Genomic DNA, 23,099 nt, shown 5'->3' with positions numbered 1-23,099 from the left:
GCTACACTGGTAAATATATATACAGAAATTACTTTTAAAAATTAGAAAAGATAAATTAATGTACATAATTCATTCAAAATGTTTGCTATTTGCTTACTATATGCCAAGCACTACGCTGGAAATATAGTGGTGAACAAAAGCAGACATAATCCTTGTACTGAGAGAGCTTACAGTCTAGTGGAGAAAACTGATCACAAAAAATAAAATTACGACTGTTATTAGTGTTATAATCTGTATACGGTACTATCAGATTTGGTGACAGGGCACATGAATTAGAGTGCTTCCATAGGAAAATGAGAGTTAAGTGAAGACACAAAAAATGAGCAAGAATAAACTACCCAGAAAGGAAGAGCATTCCAAACAGAGAGTAGCTGTATGAGGGCCCTGCTGTAGGAGGCAGCATGGCCTTCAGAGGGAGTAAAAGCAGAGGGGAGAGGGAACATAGTTAAATGGAGCTGAAGAGGGGGGGCAATGGCCAGGCAATGCAGGACCTTTAAGCCACAGCAAAGATCCTAATGCTTTTTCTAACACATCTGGAAGCCAACAAAATGATGTAAGAAAGTGGGGGGAAGGGAAAGAGAGGAGAAGATAAAACAAAGGGTCAAACTCAAAGGAGAAGTCTGGGCTGGAGCATATATTTATGATTCATCAGCACATAATTAGTTGTTGAAGGCACTGACATAAGTGAGATCACCAAGGGAGAGAATACTGAGTAAGAAAAGGAGTGGTCTCAGGACAAAGCCTTGGAAGAAATTCAACCTTTAATCACAGATAGAGGACAGCAAGAAAGAGGACAGTGAGCCTACAAAAAGGTGACAGAGGAGGGCCGGGGAGGATGGTGCCCAGGAAGCTAAGGGAAGTGGCATCACCAGAGTCTGAAGTTGCTGTTCAGTCAAGTGAGACGACTGAAAACATTCACTAGTGACACGATTCCTTTAGATAAAGGTCATTGGTAGAGTTAGCAAGAACCATCTGAGAGAAGTGAGGGAAGGCAAAGCCAGAATGGGTTAAAGAAAAGAAGGTGAGAAAACAGGCAGCAAGTACATGTCCACTATCTCTTACGCATAATTCCAAAATCCAAAAGCTCTGAAAAATTAAGGTTTTTTGTTTTAACTCATTTGGAAGCAAAACCTGACCTGGACTAAAGTGAAGCTTTTTGTAGCCTTTATTTATCCCATTTAAAGTGGAAAGCCATACATTTCAGTGCAGAAATAACAATGTGATGATTAAAGGGTGCTGCCCCAAATTCCACTGGGGTGATCATACCACAGACGTTAATGCTTTTCTCAATCCAAAAAATCTGATTTCTGAGTCAAATCTGGTCCCAAGGGCTTTAGATAAGCAATTGTAGATATGGACTAATGACCCTCTCAAAAAAATCTGGTCGGAAAGGGAGGAATGTGGTAGAATGGTAGCAAAAGGGAAACATGGCATCATCTGATGGAGAACATAAAACTGAAAGGGCTGGCTGAAAATATCAGGAAGAAAAAAGATCATGTCAGATATTTTAGAATTTCTGAGAATGTAGAGCGGGATGGGACATAAAGCACAGGTAGAAACTGAACTAAAATAGGAGAAAGGCACTTTTACTGTAATAGAAGCCAGATCTCAACATTCTCATACAATGTTGAGAAGCTAGAAGATGAAAACCCCTGACAGTTAGCTTCTATTCTCTCCGTAACATAGCAACAAGTTACCTGGTGAGACTGAGGGTGAATGAGAAAAGTAAAAAGACTGGTGAAGCAAATACAGTTTTCAATAATCTTTGCACAAAGAATGAGTTGAATACACACAAAAACAGGGGAATCGCTGGATAGTATTGAGGGTCCATTTAAGATCTGCAATAACGAATCTGCAGTGGAATCCATCTGCCTATCCATGTGGCTTTTTCCAGCAAGGTTCAGCCATTCAGGAACATGCACAGAGAAGACACTGACTGCTTCATTCAGAGTGAAGTTTCTACCCAACAGGTACAAAAAAAGGGCAGAGTAACAAGGTGGTTGAAGGTACTGGCAACAAAAGGGGGGAAAGTTATTGAAATGATAAATAATGAGCTCTAAGCTGAATTAAACAAATAAAATGACAAAGGAAGAGTACTGATGTACTGAAAGAAAGTTGAGGGGTCCAAAGGTCAAGAAAAGGTAACAATGTAAGAAGTACAACTAGGTGGCTGTTGTCAGAATGGGACAAGCAGTTTCATGATTTCGGAAGAGGCGGAGTTACAGTGAATTGCTGACGAGAGGGGAAGGTCACTGGAAATGAGGGGGTCAAGGAACTGCAAGTCCAGGCCGCTGGACTTGTTTCTTCACATTGATGCACAAGCTATGATCATGAAGAGTTTAGGGTGTAGAAGAACACTGTCAGCCAGCTTCCAAAGTCTTGATGAATAAGGAAAAGTAACCATGAGATTGTTCAGGAGATGAGAGCAGTGAAGAGTAATAAAAGGCTGGTTCGGGCAAAAGACAGAAATTTCAAAGGAGCAGAGATGGAAGGGGAGAAAAGGAAGGAGGGTGGGTGAAGGAATAATTGTTGGAAAAGGCAGAAAAGAAAATAAAGTTGACCTTCCAGACCCTGGGGTTTGAGAGGATATACATGAAGTAAGGCAAGGAAGTAGAAAAAAACACTAGGAAAACAGATTGAGAATTGTGGAGGGGTTTGATTTCCAGGATAAAAGCAGTTCCAAAGTTCTAGCAAAGGTAAAAAAGAGTGAGAGGTGAGTGAGTGATAAGGAAGGAGGAAACTGAGAGCATGATGGTGATGGTGATGGTGATGGTGATGGTGATGGTGATGGTGATGGTGAGGGAGAGGAGGGGGCAGGGCAGTGGTGTGTGTAGGTGGGGAGAACACCCTGACTGATAGAGGCATGGCAGACTTTGGCCTCTGTCAAAACAGGGAAAAAGAACCGTAAAGCATAAAAAGGTCTCAGTCCAGGCTATACAGGGCTAATCCCCACTTCCTATTAAGATTAATTTTAATACCTTCTATTTTGTGTGTAAAAAATCCCTTGACTCACTTATACATTTAGTACATTGAAATACTGTTAATGTTGACTTTTTTAAAAAAGTAGGTGGATCTTTAAGCAAAGAAAAGTCACAATATGAACCTGTAATATTTCTGGGGATGCAGTAAATATATTATTTTTCATTTCTGGTGATCCTACCTAGAGGATATCAAACCTCAAACCTAAGATGTAGTATTTCAAAAATTTGGTTATGTAAATGAAAGTATTTTTTTAGAGGAAAAAGTACTACAGATCTGAATATAACCCATTAAAGCAATGGTTCATAAACTTTTTTATTTAGGTCAGATACCCCTTTGAAATAGCTAATGAAAACAATGGGACACTCTTGGCAGAGAAATACAGCACACACAAAATTTTGCATGCTATTTCAAGGGGTTCAATAATTCCAATCCTAGAACCCTCCACTTGAGAGATAACCTTGATTCAGGCTATTTTGGAAATATGTTAATTCAATTTGATGTTCTCCATAGTCAATGAAAACATACATTTAGTAAATTTTCCATTAAGCTGTTATTAATGGCAATGTGACATACTTTGACTTATCCAACCGCATTATACAGTCCCCCTCGTAACTAGCATCATGCTGATGACAGGCAAAATCTACTGACAGGTCAGAAATGAACTAATAACTAAAATAATCAGTCATGGATCAGTAAGAGATACATATATCCATCACATAAAAGTGTAAAATGTTTACTGTATTCCTTCATCTTCCCCAACCAAATAACAAATTCATTTTCTGTATAACAACCTCAAGAAACTGAGCACTGAAAGTCCCAAAATAATGGCAGCATATGGAATGAGTACTGGATGCAAATAAGGAGCTTGGATTCTGATTCCTGCTCTGCCACTAATTAACTGTTACCTACCTTACAGCTTAAACAGTTCATTTAATTTCACTAGCTTCCGTTTTCTCGTCTACATAATGAAGTAAATTAAACGGTTTCTAGTTCTGTGGATGTATGTGTCTGTGACTCCCAAACCATTAAGGTGTCCTTTAAATCAAATAGCCTACTAGGAGGTTAAAATGTGCCATTCCAAAGAAAAGTACCAATGTCCTCCCCCAAGTCATGTAAAACCCACCCACCAAATCATAGTCACCAGAAAGAAACATGTTCTGAAGATTCATATATTAGTGATTAATATATTAGTGATTAGTGTTCAGTCTCTAGTAGGAGGAAGAATTGATCATCTTTTAGATTTTTCATTTGGATGAAAATAACAGCTACCCAGTTAATCAAGTCCAACCTGCTTGTTTTGTAGACAAAAAAAACCAACAACAACAAAACCAAGGAACAAAGAAGTGACTTCACCTTAGCAGCAGGGCATGCACTTAATTAATCAGCTCACCTACCTGTCCACTTCTCCTTTCTCATACTCCATTTGTCTCTAAAGCAACGCTTCTTCTACCCCTAGTGGTTACCCCTTGCTGGACTACTTCTTCCAGAATTCTACTGTTTCCTTCCTGGGGTTAAGATCTAAGCAGCAAAATCTACTTGGCTCTGTCTCTTGAATATGAAGTTATCTAGGTCCCTTTCCTGAAGACATTTTTCAATGTATATTCCTTTGTAAAGGATTCAAAGCCAAATTTCCCTAGCACCACACGACTGTCATAGACTTGCTGAATTTAATGAAACTTCCTGCTTACATATCCACAAGATTTACGCTCTTTCGACTAATTCCTTTGGTCTTTACAACACAATCAATATTAGACTAACTAGCTCTTTGAGGATAAGAAATGCCTCATACACCTGTCCACATAGTACAAAGCACACAACACAGTGCTCTACTCACAACAAGCATTCAAGAAACAGAGTTTAATGATCAACCCCTAAGGGTTTAAGTTTTGAAACCTTGAGTTGATCTCTATTGTTTTTGCAAGTTATCTTAGTTCTCTTCTTAAGGCAATAACCTCAATTTACTCTCTACCTACTTCCTGCACTTATAATCAGCCACCTTGGACTTCCCTGGTGGTGCAGTGGTTAAGAGTCCGCCTGTCAATGCAGGGGACACAGGTTCTATCTCTGGTCAAGGAAGATCCCCTATGCCACGGAGCAACTAAGCCTGTGCACCACAACTACTGAGCCTGCGCTCTAGAGCCCGCGAGCCACAACTACTGAGCCCAGGTGCCACAACTACTGAAGCCTGCGCCCCTAGAGCCCGTGCTCCACAAGAAAAGCCACTGCAATAAGAAGCCCACGCACCGCAACGAAGAGCAGCCCCCGCTCGCGGCAACTAGAGAAAGCCCGTGTGCAGCAACGAAGTCCCAACGCAGCCATAAATAAATAAGTGAATGAATGAATAAATAAATAAGTGAATGAATGAATAAATAAATAAAATACCAGCCACCTCCTAGTGTTTAGAGCGCTGGGTTCTAGAAAGTCCACCTGGCACTTCCTATGGGCACTCTTGTACGCTTTCCTGCCAGGAGGTTTTTATATGCTCTTTTTTACCTTCACAGCAACCACGCAGAATGGGTATAATTATTCCTACTTTACTTTAGAGAAACTAAAGTTCAAAACAGTTGATTTGCCAAAGATTATGCAGCCTTGGGCAGTGACAGAGCTAGATTAAAAAAAAAGGTATGAATCATATTTTTTTCTTTGATGTGGACCATTTTTTTTTTTAATCTTTATTGTATTTGTTACAATATTGCTTCTGTTTTATGTTTTGTTTTTTTGGCCCCGAGGCATGTGGGATCTTAGCTCCCTGACCAGGGATCGAACCCGCACCCCCTACATTGGAAGGTGAAGTCTTAACCACTGGACCGCCTGGGAAGTCCCTCAAAGAGTTTATACACTATTCTGAGACAATTATAAACACTGTGGAGATTAAGGTGTAGAAAGAATAAGCAAGAGTATTCTATGTATGCACCTGAGTAATTAGGAACAACTTAACAAATGAAATGAGATTTGATCTGACCCTGAAAAATAAACAAAAAGGAGGAGAAAATAACATGGAAAAGTCATTTGTAAGGGTTAATGGGGCAAATATTCTGAAAAAGACTGGGCAGTGATCAATAAATTTTTAAAGACTATATAACTGAAGCTTTGAAGGAAAGAACTCTTTAAAACAAAAAAGATCTTTTATAGATTTATTTTCAAGGACTATTTTCTCATTCAATAAGTAGAAAGTAAAACAATATTAAATATTCTAAATTAGGGAAGATAATAATTGAGACTATTTAGAAATGGGAAAGGCTAAATTAAGAAGAGGTAAGAGAAAAAACCATAGAAACTTATATGTAATAATGATTTCTTCATAAAAGATGCTGCCATGTCTCATCAGTCTATAATTCCCTAACTTCTCCGTAGCCATTAATGAGGCATCCCCCACTCTTCAGTCCTAGGGTGCTTTAAACTCTACGGATATCTTCCACCCTGCAGTAATCAGTTCTCATCAGCATGGCTGGAAATCTAAGGCTCTGCCACCAAAACATTCACGACCTTGAGCCTTGACCTAGTCATCAAATACTCCAGAGACTGAGTTTATCCCATGTGCAAAATAAGGGTATCACCACCAATACCATCTACCTGACAAAGATTTTGTAATAAATATTATACTTGTAAAAGCACACCAACTATTTTAAAATATTCTCAACAACAACAAAAAAGACCTTATTCTATGGAATTATCTCATCATTGTTCATAGAATATCCTTGCCAGAAAACTCATAAATCAAAAATAATTACTGAAGTTTGTGGTCAATACATATTTACTGTAAGTATCTTTAGTTTGACTGGATGTTGTTGCACCCATTAACCGCCTTTATTTTTTAAATGATTTTAGGCATTTATAGGATCAAAAAGTGCTAGAATAAACATGCACCTAGTCACAGATAAGCAGTAACACAAAAAGTATACCTCACCTTGGCTTGAACCCAGTGGTTTTTTTAATTCGCTTAAGTGTCATACAAGTTAAGTTTCAAGAGTACATACAAAAAAAGAGAAGAACATGCTAAGCTGATGTTCATCTGGAAAAGTAAACGTGAGAGAATGACCAATAAAATTTTTAAGTTAAGGATAATGATAGGGGACTAGAACTACCAAGATATCAAATATCATAAAGCTGAAGTAAGTTAAAATGTGGTAATGGCACAAAAATAGCTTGATGAATTAGAATAGAGCATCTGTAAATGAACCAATTAATAGTAATATATTTATGTTTGCTATACATAAAAATAAGAACTGAATGTTCTTATAGGAATATATAGGTTACACAGTTTTAAGTAGGAATTCAACATATGCAAAGAGATGTTTCAAATCAGTGGGAAGAGAATGGGTTATATTCAATATTGTATTGGGAATACTGGCTATCCATTTGAGAAAAAGACTCTATCATACGTTTATGGTGTTTCATACATAAATTCCTTGTTGATTAAAGATATGAAGAATAATATAAAAATATATTTGATTTTCAAATAAGGAAGACTGACAAATTTTACATAAAATTTTTTAAAATTTTCCGATTAAAGATACCACAAGCAAACATAAAAGTATGTGAGGAAATACATACAAGGGGTTAATGTGTGTGTGTGTGTGTGTGTGTGTGTGTGTGTGTATAAAGAGCTCCTACAAACCAATAAATAGACCAGTTCAAAATACACAAGTCAAAGAAAGGTGTGGCAGAGGAAACGGGGGTGGGGGGGATGGGGACGGATAAGCAGGAGGAGCAAGGGGAGGACTGAAAAGAGGAGATGGTGGAAGGGGGGGACAAACGGAAAAACGGCACAGAGGAATAAGTAAAAGGATTTCTACTTTTTTTTATTAGCATCCAGCGTTGCAAAGGGAAATGGGGAAAAGAGCACTATCTGACACCGTTGGCAAGAGTACAGCCTGGTACAACCTTTGGCAGGGAGAAAATTTGATAAAATAAAAAACTTTACTATATACACTATATTTCTGGGAATGCATTCTACAGAAATACTAACGCTACTGTGCAACAATATATGAACAACATTGTTTACCGTGATGCTGTCTGTAATGGTGAAAAAACTGTAGATGTACCTCAATAAGGGAATCGTTAAACAAATTATGATGTATCCAAACAATGAAATAATTTGCTTCAGATAAAATAGTAAACCTACATGCTTGAAAAGAAAACAATAACACATTAAATGGGAAAAGCAATTGCAATATTATACAGCAAAGATGCTATATTATTATGTTATTGGCATTAAAAAGTCTACAAGAATGTAAGTGAACTTTTAAAAGAGATTACCTCTACAGAGAGAGAAAGAGAAATATCGTATGAATCCCTTATATGAAGAATCTAAAAAGAAATGATACAAATGAACTTATTTACAAAACAGAAACAGAGACTCACAGACTTAGAGAACAAACTTATGCTTACCAGCGGGGAAGGGTGGGGAGAAGGGATAGTTAGGGAGTTTGGGACTGACATGTACACACTGCTATATTTAAAATGGATAACCAACAAGGACCTACTGTATAGCACAGGGAACTCTGCTGAATGTTATGTGGCAGCCTGGATGGGAGGGGAGTTTGGGGGAGAATGGATACATGTATATGTATTGCTGAGTCTCTTTGCTGTGCACCTGAAACTATAACAACGTTGTTAATCAGCTTTACTCCAATATAAAATAAAAAGTTTAAAAAAAAAGTTATTACTTCTAGAGAGTGATATTAGGAAAGAGAGGAAGTGACTTTTCATATCAAAATTTACATACTTCTATGTTACAATGACTATGTATAATTTTTATAATTAAAAACCTTTAAGTGAGAAGCATATATATTAAAACATTTCAAAACACTAAAAACTTATTTCTATACTATTCTTCAGAGATGCTCTTGATTTTTTCTTATTTCATGTTTTGAAACAAAGGTACAAAGTTCATCCAATCAATAATCCAATGACAACTTTATATTCAGAATGCTCTAGTAAGGCTGAAAGTAATGCTCTAAACAGTTTTGTCTTTTGTGTTAAGTAACCCCTTGTTAGGCTCTGAGGCTTCTTGACAGCAAGGACTGAATCTTTTGGATTTTTCTATTTCCGCAACCAAAGTATGTGATACATGGCACATCATTTATACATGTCTGTTGAATGCTGAATTGAATAAACAAAATAATTTCCTAATAGCTCTTTCAATGCTCTAATAAATTCCTAAAGGAACGAAGGTGAAAACTAAAGGGAATTATAAATGTGACGTCTTTGAACATGTCATCTCTTACGGGGAAAAAAAAACATGGTCAAATCTATCCTGCTCTTCTCAGATTTTCTACAGCAGGATTTCTCAACCTCAGGACTACTGACATTTTGGGCAGCATATTTCTCTGATGGAGGCAAAGGGGTGTCCCAGGTATTGCAGGATGCTTAACAGCATCCCCAAAATGTCTACAGACAGAGCCAAATGTCCTTTGTGGGGCAAAATCACCTCCAGTTGAATACTGCTCTAAATAGTTATTAACAAAAGAATTAAATACATATTATACACCCAATAACCACTCCAGGTCAAAATCCTCCAATTCAACTCTCACTTGAGAGTCTGGTAAAGTAGGTAAGACATAGACTCTGCTGCCACATAGCCTGGGTTGAATACAGGCCCTGCCACTTTAGTTATGTGACTTCAAGTAAGTCACTTCACTTCCCTCAGTGCCTAGTTTCCTCATCTGTAAAATGGTAACAATATTAGAACCTACCTAATAGGTATGTTAAGAGAATTTAATGAGTTAACACATGTTAAGTGTTTAGAGTAATGCCTGGCATATATTAAGTACTGAATGATTCACACCACATTGAATCTATAGACACAAATTACTCTCTGACAATCACATATTAATTCATGGTGGGGAGGGAAATTGTCGGCTGTATGACACTGTGCTAGGTATTGGAATAGAGAGATCAAAGAATAAGACATGATTCCTATCCTCAAGAAACCTTAAGTCTAATAGAGATACCACACAAACATTATTACAGTATGAACTGATATAATGCAGGTACAGTGACAATGCATAGGAAAGGTACTAACCCACCATACTGGAAGAATTAGGCAAGGTTTCCTTCAAAAGATTCCTAATGAATCTTGGAGGGAAAAATAAGGAACAGGGGCTCAGGGAATGTGACACAATGCATACAACTGACAGTAGATCGGCATGGCTGGGATATAGGGAAAGAGATTAATTGTGTGAGACTTAAGGACAGAAAAACTGGCAACTCATTTAGGGCCACATATAACATTTAGGTACTTAACTTGATTTTGAAACATAAGAGCCACTAAAAGAATTTAAGCATTGGTATGACATACCATATTGTGCTTTAAAATGAATTGTGGAGACAAGACTGAGAGAAAGCACATAGAAAATTGTTGTACTGATATGCGTAAGGAATTCTATGAACTGATGTAAGATAAGAACGATGGCGATGGAGAAAGGGTTATTTAAAAGATACTACAAGGTAAAATTAGGAACGTTTGCTGCCGGAATGTATGTAGGAAAAGTGAGAGAAAGAACAGTTCCCAAATTTTCTAGCAAGGAAAAGTGGATGCCTATGTCATTACCCAATAGAGAATACATTCCAGAGAGCTAAAGAAGTCTGCTGGTCAGGATATTGCTTCTCTTCGATAGTCTTTTATTCAAGTGCAAAATTAGAGCAGTCCATAGAGGAACTGCTTCGTCCTAAATAGATGGAGATTGCCACCAATATTTTGTGGTTTTTTAAACACTGCTTAGACACTATCTCGGGTCTTTAGAGTTTTTCAAGTTAAATTATAACATTTACTTGTCATGGGGGACACAAGATGACTAATACTCTCTGTTATCAGGTAGCTTTCATTCTAGATGTGATGGACATGTAGAATGACAAGACTGAAAGAAAATATAAACAAAGAAATTAAGAGAATTTTGCATGAGACCACAAGTGCTATGACTACAGCTGAGCAAGCACTAGAGCATAGGAAATAAGTAAGAGGGGCAAGCATGAGAGACAATATAGTAACAGAATATGGTGATGAATTAAATGTTAGGGAGGCAAAAAAACAGAGATCTAAATCCCTAGGGCTCTAAATTAGATATGAATATAGAACACATTGGATCTGAGATTCTTTCAAGACAAATAGAAATTGGATAGAAACCTGGATAATTGAGTCTGCAGAACAGAAGAAATGAGAGCACCATTAAAACACAAGAAGTAACTTGAGACCTGGAAATGGATGAAATAACGTACAGAAAATGAAAGGTGAGAAGGTAGCAAATGTCCAATGAAGGAATGCTGGCTAACAGAGCCAGGCAGAAAATAAGCGTTCACATTCCTTGTACAGTCCCTACATGGAATTGAGGTTCATGCAATCATGCAAATTTGCAGGTTGTATTATTAAAGGTCATTTGGTGCAGTCCACCATTTTACAGAAGAAAATTTAAGTAGATTTCTAAAGATCACGTGCCTGGTAAATGGAGTCTTTTTCTCCAGGCTGTTTCTAAGGCACCCTCTCCATTCTACCATGTTTCTGGTTGCACTTCCTCAGGACCTCATGGAAGGGGATTTCCCAAGACAACCAAACCAGGTTTATTTTGAAGTTAAAAGTATACTAAACTTGCTCAATCAAGTGCCTCTATAAAATGTTAATGCTCTGTCCAAATCATGATTTTCTGATTTTTAGTATCTACTCAGATACTTCTGATAATAATGTTCAAATCAGTAATGCTGACTTCATTTAACGTTTGCATTTCAAAATCTCCTAAGAATACAGTTACAGCCTAGCAGTTAAATCATTCTCAGCATAACAAAGAAGTTTCTATTTAGTACAATTTTAATTTCCAGTGGGAAATTACAAGGGTAGGCTAGTCTTCCTCTAATAACAAACATCTAGATACTATCTTCTTCACCTTTTGCTTATGCTCATTTTAGGTGGGAAACATGACATTTAGGGTCTAAAGCATACGTTATAGCATAATACTATCAATTTTAGGTCACACGTGATAATCCCAAATTCTTTTATTTATTTATTTTTTTGCGGTACACGGGCCTCTCATTGCTGTGGCCTCTCCCATTGCAGAGCACAGGCTCCGGATGCGCAGGCTCAGCAGCCATGGCTCACGGGCCCAGCCACTCCGCAGCATGTGGGATCTTCCCGGACCGGGGCACAAACCCGTGTCCCCTGCATCGGCAGGCGGACTCTCAACCACTGCGCCACCAAAGAAGCCCCCCAAATTCTTGAAAATGATAATTCCAGACCAAAATGATGTGACTTGAAATAAAAAACCTTTATTGTATATTTTGATGGAGCATATATTGTTTTCATCTGTATTGTAAAATATCAATATAAGTATGTGCCTTACTTCTCCAACTAACCTCTGAGTTCCAAGTGTATTTTTAAAACTTTTTCCACAAGATCCAGTCCAGTGGCCTAGTACATACTAGACACTCAAATATTTACTAAGATTACATAATCTGATATATGGAAAAAAGTAATATATTCTCTGAGCCAGGGATTCTCAGCTTGGGAGGACAAGGTAGATCAAGAAAACAAGCACAGCCTTGCCCCCGCCCCCTCTGAAAATCATTGTCACTGACAGATCTGATGCTGACAAGAAAGTGGTATATCTCAGGTGTCCTGGGACAGAAAAAATTATTGAGAATGACTTATCTGGTATAAAACTAATTTTATAGATGAAGAAGTGAGGTTCATGTAAGTTAAACAATTTGTCCAGTTTAACATTCTTTGCAAATTATATCTTGTTGCCTGGTCTGAGGTTCATAACTAAAAAGATGTTTGAAGATCTGTCTCAAGTCAGGAAACTAGTTCAAATGACCTTTTAAGGTTCCTGCCCTCATACTCCTAGTTTTAAAAAATAACTACTTAGCCTATTCAGTGAGAATCTCTCCCCCACATATATATCATTAAATCTCTAAATGACATCAGCTGTAAAATGTTTGAACATTTTAATACTATTAGCCACATCAAATAGGGTATTAGTTAATTAAAACTGTTCTCTAGGAAATAACATTCTTAAATCCAATTAAAAACAACCAAGGGTTATACCCCAATAAAGATGTTAAAAAAAAAAAAAAACAACCAAGGTTTGTTTTTTGGTTTGTTTCACATAAAATCCATAACTAAACATGAGAGGATTACAAGGGACATTTTAAAAAATAAGCTTGTTTACCTGATGGCATTAAGTAATTTCAAATTTGAATAGGACCTATAAAGATGTTGAAACATTAGTTCAGAACAGTAGTTTTTGTTTAAATTTAAAATGCCCTTTATAATTTTTTAATCAATATTTTTAAAGTAGTCTGTGGATCAAACTGGGACGTAAAAATTGACTCCACGTTTAAAAATGTGTGCTGCAGTTAGAAAATGAAAAAAGGGAAAACACAGGATACAAAATTGTATGTATAACTGTATGTACAAACCTTAATAACATAAAAAATAAAAATGCATAGGAAAAAAAACTAAAAGGAAATGTGGCAAAACACAAGATTTTTGTCTTTGGGTAAGAAAATCATGAGTGGGACTTTCCTGGTGGTGCAGTGGTTAAGAATCCACCTGCCAATGCAGGGAACATGGGTTCAAGCCCTCGTCTGGGAAGATCTCACATGCCGCGAAGCAACTAAGCCCGTGCACCACAACTACTAAGCCTGTGCTCTAGAGCCTGCAAGCCACAACTACTGAGCCCGTGTGCCACAACTACTTAAGTCCGTGCGCCTAGAGCCTGTGCTCTACAACAAGAGAAGCCACCGCAGTGAGAAGCCCGCGCACCACGATGAAAAGTAGCCCCCGCTCACCACAACTAGAGAAAGCCCACACGCAGCATCGAAGACCCAACGCAGCAAATAAATAAATAAATAAATGACAAAAAAAGAAAGCAAATCATGAGTGATTTTTCCCCTTTTTCTACATTAAAAATATATTACTTTGATATTTAGGAAAATAGTAAGTTAATAGGTGATTTGAAAGACTTCAAAAGGAAGAAATTCTTTTTGTATTTATATGGTTAAGATAGAAGACAAGTTTACAACTTAAAATCATTCAGATCAAAACACCCTGAGTTTAAAAAACATTTAAGGTTCTTTTTTTTTAAACTGAGGTTTTCCAGGTAAATACAATTTTTGCCATCAATCATTATAGTTCCTATAAATGTTTCAATATTGGCATACCCACAAAAATAAAGATTTTCAAAATTTCAAAGAAATGAGTGTTAAATTTTCAATGAAAAACTATTTCAAATAGAAAATCATTTCACTGAATCTGACTACACGTTTAAATTCTAGTTACCAGATGTACATTCAGAAAGCACACCAACTAGGCTACAAAGAATAAACCACTTCCTTCAATATTACAACCACACTGTGATTTCTTTAGTATGAATTATGTTTTCATTTTAAAACAACCTTCATATAGCATAAACTGCCTCATCAAATCCATTATGCAGTATCCATCTCCTATGACACAGAAGACAAAAATGTTGTATCCTAAAAAAATATTCACTGGGATCAGATTTCAATTTTCTATAAATATCATTGAGCCGGCAATCTTAAAAATTAAAAGAAACTTTTGATGAATAGATTTCAACCTTATATTGGGCTGGATTATATGCCTTGAAGTAGTATCCACAAAATTTTATAATCCATGTAATTAATTTAAATTATATTAGGACCAATAAGAGTTCTTGCTACTTCAAGAGTTAAGAAATAAAGGCAATACTATGTTACTAATAATTTTCCTTTAAAAAAGCCATTTATATTTCATTTTTAAATATTGCTGTAATAAAAATTTTGTTAGACCAGAAATAGGACAGCCTATAAAACAAAGCGTTTTATTTTACAGAATGAAACTGTATATATCAAAACCCTTTTTCAAAAAACTAGACAAATGTAGCAGTGTTCCTCACCATTCTTCCCTAGGCCTTCTGTTTTAACTTATTCTAAACTCTCCCTGAGAGCTCTAATCTATATCACCATCACTGGAATTATCTACCCTTAAGCATCTCCCTAACAAGTCCTGTTAATCCTTCATGTCTTAAGCTTCCGGCATGATGTTATTAAGGGCAAAGCTAAGAATGTATATTTGAGAAATGCCTCCTCAACAACACAGAATAATCTAAATATAATGAGCTCCTACTGTCTGCCAAGAAATGCTATAATGGCTTCATTTAAGACTTCATTTAACATCAAAACTACCCTAAAAAATAAGAATTATTTTTATCCTAATTTTGCAAATGAGAAAACTGTGACACAGGATGTTAAGTAATTTGCTAAGGGCACACAGCTAACAGATAGGTGGTTCCACTAGAATGTAAATCCAGTCTACACAAGCAGCTGTGCTCTTCCAAATCACTGTGGAAACTAGCAGTGAGAATCGACAACTTCTAGTCATAAGATCAGAAAAACACTAAACATTTAGGTAGAGGAAAAGGCACAGTAGAAATAAAAGGCTCATAGTATGCATATGAGCTGAAATAAGGAAAAGAGTTAATAAGAACCTTGCTGAAAATTTCAAGAAAGGAGTCCAACTAGCGAGAGATGATAAATGATAATTAAACTGGCATTAATAGTCAAATTAAAGACATGAATTTTCATTAATATTCTCATTATTTAGGTGACATTTATACCATTTTATTTTAGTGACTGTAAAATACACACATGTGCACACATACATGGGCCTATACAGATTCAATTTAATCCTTATTTCAACTTTGTCTTCAATTTCTTTCCTAAATTCTATCTTTGAGATTTTCAAGAACATGACTGTAAAAAGGGAGAGGCTGCTGTATTTGAATAATCCTAAACAATTTAAGTTTTAAAAAGATATACACAAAATGGGAAGGGGGAGGGATAAATTAAGAGTCTGGGATTAACATATACACACTACTATATATAAAATAGATACTACTATATATAAAATAGATAACCAACAAGGACTTACTGTATAGTACAGGGAACTATACTCAATATCTTATAATAATCTATAAGGGAAAAAAATCTGAAAAGGAATAGATACATATAACTGAATCTCTTTGCCATACATCTGAAACCAACACATTGTAAATCAACTAGACTTCAATTTTAAAGAAAAAGAATTAAAAAAAAGATATACGGTAGGTCACAACCATCGCCACACTTCATCTTGAATTCATAATTGGGGCAAAGAGTCATTCCTAAATAACTTAAGAAAACTTAGTAATATCCAATATTATCCAATATCCAGAAATAACTCCATAATAACAAATGTAATGAACTTTAAAGCAATTAATAAAGGGAAGGAAAGGGAAACTAATATTGTTTTAAGATACTACTATATGGTACAAGCTGGGTTAAGGATAAATCATAATACTTTGAGATAGATAATATTTTTGCCATTTTAAAGAAAAAAACCAAGTCTCAGAGAAATCCAGTAAGTTTACAGATAGCAAATGAAAGAGCTAGATTACAAACTATAATCTGAGAGCTATCATCCTTTTCTACTATACCACATGCCACTGGTCAGAGCATAAAGTTGATGCATCTTTTAAATTCTAATGAAACTCTGAAAGAAAATAAAGTTCGACCACTTTTTACACTTTACACAGAAATAAATTTTAGAGGAATTAAATGTCTTAAATGTAAAAAACTCACATAATAGTTCTCTCAAAAGAAAACTGAGAATATTTATAACCTAGAGGTTAAGGTTTTTTGGGTTTTTTTTTAATCCAAGACTGCAACCTGGTAAGTTAAAAAAGACAGATATAATGGCATCCAATTTTTAAATTTTTCTGGAAAGATACCATAAATAAAGAAAATGAAAAGATTGGGAAAATTATTTACAATGCATATACTAATAAAAGATTAATATCTATAATACCAAGACTTCAATTAATAAGAAAAAGACAACCCAATTAAAAAATGGGCAAAGGATATAATTAGCAATTCACAAATTCAAATTGCAAGTGAATATATGAAAATATACTCAACTTCGTTAATGGTCATGGAAATGAAAATTAAATCAGCAATGAGACATTAACTTGTTACCTGTCAGACTGTCCAAAATGAAACATAACACCTCTCATAAAGCAAAGGCCATATCTATTTAAAGCAAACAGTATACCTTTAAAATAGCAATCCCACCACAGGGGATCTATCTGATAGAATCAAAAGCCCTAGTTTTTAAGGATATGTACACAGATGTTCTGTAAACAGAATAGTTCATAGAAGCAAAAATTGGAAATAAAATGAATATCCTTCAATATAGGAAATCTTGAATAAATTGTAGCACAGCCATACCACGGAATATTATGTAATTACCAAAAAGAATACATTGGAAAATACTCCAGTTGACAGTGTATTATAAGGAAAATGAAAATTATAGTACATCATTTTTTTACAATAGTAATAAAAAATCCCTCTATGTATATGTGTCTATTTTTATATATTAGGTGAAAATAAAGAAATACATGGAAGAATCTATATCAAGCTGTTAAAAATGGCTGAGGAGATAGGTAATCCCCTCAAAAGAGTTTACATCAAAACATCATGAATGAGTTAAAAAAAAGAAAAGTGAGTGGAAGTAATATAAGCCCCTCAATGCATTCAACTTTAATATAGTCACTTTTTATAGCACTTGTTCCTTAGATGGTAGTAAAAGAACACTTTATTTCTTTGAACTAAGTTCAGCTATCACTTGTTGAGCATTCTCTATGTGCCAGACACTGTGCCAATTGCATTACATGAGTTATTTTACTTACAGAAACTTGTAAGTTAGGTACTGCTTTCTCATGAATAAATGGTATTTTAACACTGCCAACCTATAACAGCATGCACAATGCACCATGGATACAATTTTCAGGGACACAAAGGTGACTGTCATCACAACAAGCTCCCCCACCCAAAAGGCATAATCGATCTCTGACTCTTACCTACTCTGTTAATGAATGAAAACATCAATATGGATATAAAATCCTTTCATGGAATATAATTGTCCTTTATAAACTATGCTATCAATGCTATTATGATTCACAGTTAAATACAAGAAGTAAATTAGTAAGTCTTCCCAAAGGTAACTTCACAATGTGTACTAAAAGCATTAAAAATGCCTGTACCTTTTTATCCAGCAATACTACTCTAGAAAAATCTTTTACAAAATAATTGAAAAAAATGCACAAAAAGTACAAAAATGTTTACTGAAGCATTTTTGGTAAAAATATATTGAAAAACTTAAGTTCCTATAATAGGTATTTGGTAGATAAAATAACAATACTATGAAGCCTAAATTATTGGCATACCAAAAAAGTCTGTGAGTGGTTGCTAGGGACTAAGAAAGGGGGAAATGGATAGCTGTTGAATGAGTATTGAGTTTCAGTTTTACAAGATGAAAAAGTTCTGGAGATTGGTTGCATAACAATGTGAATATACTTAACACTACTGAACTATAGGCTTAAAAATGGTTAACCCGGTAAATTTTATGCTTTCTGTATTTTACCACAATTAAAAATAAAATTTAACAAAGTTAAAAAAAATTTTTAAGTCTGCAGCATATGATTAAGTTAATGGGTTAAAAAGTGGAGTGGTTCCATTAAAAAAAAAAACTAATATTCCCTATACGTAGAAACACATACACAAATTATAAAAGATAGAACTTCAGAAGCATCTTATTCTGAATGTTGGTTCCACCATTTACTAGTTTTGTGGCCTTGGGCAAGGTGTTTAGCCATTTTTCAGCCTCAGAGCCTCCTGGTGACATGAGAATAAAAAATAAAAATCCCTATGTGATTATTGTTAATATTAAATAAAATAGCAGATATAAAGAGTTTAGTACAATATTTGGTGTGTAGTAAGTGTTCATTAATAGTGCCTACTATTATTGCTTAAATGCATCAAAATGCTAACAGTTCTGAATTCTGAATAATGGGATTAGGTATCTATTGGCTCATTTGGACTTTCTAGCTTTACTCAATAAACACTGTTATTTATTATTTAAGCATGTGCTTAAAGATGGCACCAAGCTAGCAACTATTAAAAAATTAAATTCTTCAGAATTTTAAATCAAACAGAATTGTTGCTTAAGTAAGGAATAGAAGACAACATAGTGATTTAAGATTAAATGAACTAGAAAAGGACTTCATTTCTTAGGACCACTAATTTGCAAGGATTTAGAAATTGACATCAGTTCTCTTATAGGAATGCCAAAGTCTGTAAGTAATACCAGCAGAAAAAAATAGTTGAAAGTAATTTTTAAGTACCTCACTAATGATAAAACTGGTTTCCCTAACAAGGGATTTAATTTTATCCGTAAGATACTTACCAACAAATACAAAATAAGATTGAGTAATTATAGTATAAAAACTTGTTGCAAGTAATATATAACAATGAAAAGGGTAATGAACTAACACAATATTGTAAATCAACTATACTTCAATTAAAAAAATTAAAATTAAAAAAAAATTTTAAAGGGGTGTTCAAGTTCAAAAGAACTCAGTTTGAGTTACAATGTGCCTCTAATAGCTGTGTGAAATAACAAACTATTTCATATAAGCCTCAGTTTCTTCCACCTACCTCACAGATTCTCATAATAATCAAATAAAATATACACAAAGCCCGACACAAAGTTTACATTCAATGTATTAATTCACTTCCCTATCTTCCCTTGAGAAGTAGCAGCTCCCAAAACAGAATACTTTTACACATAGCCAATAAAAAGCAACAGGCAACTTGTTCAGAGGGAGAACATCCTGGCTATATTTGGTGCTTCTATTAAACCAGACTTAGCCCCTGAGGGGCTACTATAAAGTTCTAAGAAAGAGTCTGGGGCTTAAATCTATGTCCTCAATGGCTACCACATTTTTCTGATAAAAAGCGAACGTGCAGTAAATGTTGGCTAAACTGAATTGTATTTATCGGCTCCCATTCTAATCCTAATCCCTTACTGAATACTTAGCAATTCTTTAGCACATGCCAAGCACTCAAAAAATATTAAAAAGTATATATAATTGCCTGGGAATGAAACAAGAAAGTATATACAAATATAAGTAATCTGATTATAATTTCTATGGTTTAAAAAAAAGCAAGGTAATTAGGATTAAAAGAAAACTGCATTTAACATTCATGCAATTCTTATATGGTACTAGCTATTCGAAGAAGATAAGCTGTTTTGAGAGTCTAAAGCAAATTATTTTTAAATTAAGCAATTAATGCTTCAGTTTTTCCAGTGTAGGTGTATACACAAAGAGAATCTTAAGACATATCTGAGAACATTCTGAACTACTTTTTTTCACTGAAATAAACCACTTCCTTTCAAAAGCCCACAGAATTTTAAAGCAGAAAGCCAATTCTAAAGTTTTCTGTACAAGTATAAAATTCTTCTAACTGCTTTAATAAAATTACTCAGTGACAGAAATATTAATGAAAATATTTTTCAAGGAAAAAATATATTTAAAAGGGGACATCGGAAAAACTGTAGTTAAATATAGCTCTATATAAAAAAGAATTAAAGCAAAATAATATATTTTAAGTACATTACTGAAAAGTTCATACATAATAGATTCAGAAGTGTTCATAACATCCTATAGTAATAATTTTTCTTTGTAACGCCGACTTTTCAAATTAATCATAGTCTTTATTTCCAGGATAAGGATAAAAATCTCATAATATATTTGACCGGAGAAGGGAGAAAAAAGAGGTTACATCTCTTCTTAAAGATCTAACATCACTAGCACTCCTATTTAGTTACTCAGGTAATGTTGAAGAAAGAGACAAATACAGCACAATAACCAAGTTAAAAAAAAAATGACCTTGTTCCAAGTGTTTACAACTCTGCTTTATCTTTAATTTCTTGTACCTTCTTTAGGGAACAATCTGCCATTGAGATGCAAGAATATGATAATCATCATCTGAGTATAGTCACAAATAATACTTTACAGATATTCAAATAGTACTATGCAGATAAACTGTATGACGTTTGTTTAATAGACTATTAATACTACAAAACTAGCAAAACAATGCTAGCAAATAACTATATCCTCATTATGTAAAATTAGGCTTTATTTTTTGTAAATGAAAAAACTTTGTTTGAAGGAAAAATGATGAAATTCAAAGGGAAAGGAAAATGATGCATAATAGGTTTCTAAACAGTATGAGCAAACCAATGCTACTCAAGACAAATCTTAGCAAAAATAGTACCTGAGGACTTCCCTGGTGGTGCAGTGATTAAGAATCTGCCTGCCAATGCAAGGCACACGGGTTCGAGCCCTGGTCCGGGAAGGTCACCCACACCGCGGAGCAACTAAGCCCGTGCTCCACAACAAGAGAAGCCACCACAATGAGAAGCCCACGCACCACAGGCTCTTCTACTATTCCTTTTCTACTGAGCCTGCATTCTGGAGCCCCCATGCCACAACTCCTGAGCCCACATGTCACAACTCCTGAAGCCCGCACGCCCAGAGCCCATGCTCCACAACAAGAGAAGCCACAACAATGAGAAGCCCGCGCACCGCAACTAAGAGTAGTCCCCGCTCACCACAACTAGAGAAAGCTAGCGCGCAGCAATGAAGACTCAATGCAGCCAAAAATAAATAAATTAATTAATTAAAAAAAATAGTACCTGAATTGTCCAGTATTAAAGTATATTTCTCCAGAGACTCCAACGCTTTTAAACAATGAATTTCCTTAATGATATGATTAATATAAACATTTATTGGCTACTTTATTTGTGAGGCAAATGGAAATATCAACTTTAAGAACCATATAAAATGCTAACTTTTTTTTTTTTTTGGTCACACTGCGCAGCATGTAAGATCTTAGTTCCGTGACCAGGGATTGAACCCCCAGGAATCAAACCCATGCCCCCTGCAGTGGAAGCGCAGAGTCTTAACCACTGGACAGCCACGAAAGTCCCCAAAATGTTAAATTACGCATGATTCCTTTTCCATATTTGTGGACCAACTATTTTTTCTTTAATGTTTACTTTTATTTAGATCAACTATTTTTCTAGAAGAATCAAAGTAAACCCAACATTAGAAAAAGACTCAACAGCAATCAGAAGAGTTAAACCTCATTTCAAACAGTAATATCCATTTTGTCGAAAACTATTTCTCTTCCAAGTTTCTCTTCTAATCATAAAATTTTAAACCATAAATAGTAAGATTTTTCTGCCCAGAATTTTCCTTTCAAACAATAATACTGTGTTTATCTCAATTGCTGGATTTTTTGTGGGAAAAAACCCAAGAGTCTATGTTACTTAGTTTTACAGTTTTGGCAATGAATCCCCCTGCCCTTGGTAGGTTTAAGGTGGCAAGGAAAATACCAACAGAAAACAGATTGTCCCATGATTTTACCCCCTAAATATACACTCTTTTAGCAGTTCACCCATATGAATGTATAACAAAATTATATGATAACCCATTCTAAGGTTATTTGTATTTGCTATAATGGTTACTTTCAATATTATATATGTTAATAAAATGAACTAAAACGTTATCTAAGAAGACACATAAACACTTAATACATCATTTTAGAAATTAAAGAGTTCCAACTTATTATAAGATAAAAGGTTAATTTTCATACAGATATTAAGTTCTCATTCAAAATTCTAAAAATACTGAAAAATTTTCCAAGTAAGTATAATAAAAGAAACTTCTCCTAGACTGTTCAATGGTATGTCATTTTAAAGTCATGTTGATATGGACAGTAGAATTATTATACCTAAGCATCTAAACCTTTGGAACAAGGTCTGTCATAGCACACACCCAGAAAGAAATTATTCACAAGCCTCTCAAATTAATCTAGTTTCACAGTTGATAGGGGCATTTAATCTAATCAAGTGCTGCCGGAAAGATATATCCAGTTAAAGAGACAAAGTAAAGATGTTTCTATCCCACTTTTCCCAAAAAACATACCACACACACACACACACACACACACGATAAAAGAAAAGATGATAAAAACAACAGAAGAAAAAGTTGAAAAGTAAGCCAGCAGAGCTCACAAGAAATACAGATTAAAAAAAAAAAAAAAAAAACTACTTACAGAAATAAAAAAAGCCACACTAGAAGCAGTGGAATGGGCTAGCTAGCAACATATAATAATAGAAAATGATACAGCAATGTCTGCAAAGCCTTCCAGGAAAGAAAGAGGAACCAGGAACTATTATT

At 35.0% G+C, this 23,099-nt stretch overlaps 1 protein-coding gene across 5 annotated transcripts in view; it reads right to left on the bottom strand.

Moving 5' to 3' along the window:
• HBS1L (HBS1 like translational GTPase) overlaps window positions 1–23,099 on the bottom strand; it is an 82,173-nt gene that overhangs the window by 30,781 nt on the left and 28,293 nt on the right. For 3 of the 5 annotated variants that reach the window (XM_027085844.1, XM_027085854.1, XM_027085869.1), the window contains exon 5: window positions 7,988–8,110. The exons of the other annotated variants lie outside the window; for them this stretch is intronic. In XM_027085844.1, the coding sequence (XP_026941645.1) occupies window positions 7,988–8,110 (123 nt within the window). The remainder of the gene's footprint in view (window positions 1–7,987; window positions 8,111–23,099) is intronic. 5 annotated transcript variants of the gene reach the window in all.

Source organism: Aethalodelphis obliquidens, unplaced genomic scaffold (assembly GCF_003676395.1).
Source record: "Aethalodelphis obliquidens isolate GAN/ISIS:26980383/991018 unplaced genomic scaffold, ASM367639v1 scaffold3, whole genome shotgun sequence".
Lineage (NCBI taxonomy): Eukaryota > Metazoa > Chordata > Mammalia > Artiodactyla > Delphinidae > Aethalodelphis > Aethalodelphis obliquidens.
The sequence above is the reverse complement of the archived record's forward strand: the minus strand, read 5'-3'. Positions and strand labels throughout refer to the sequence as shown.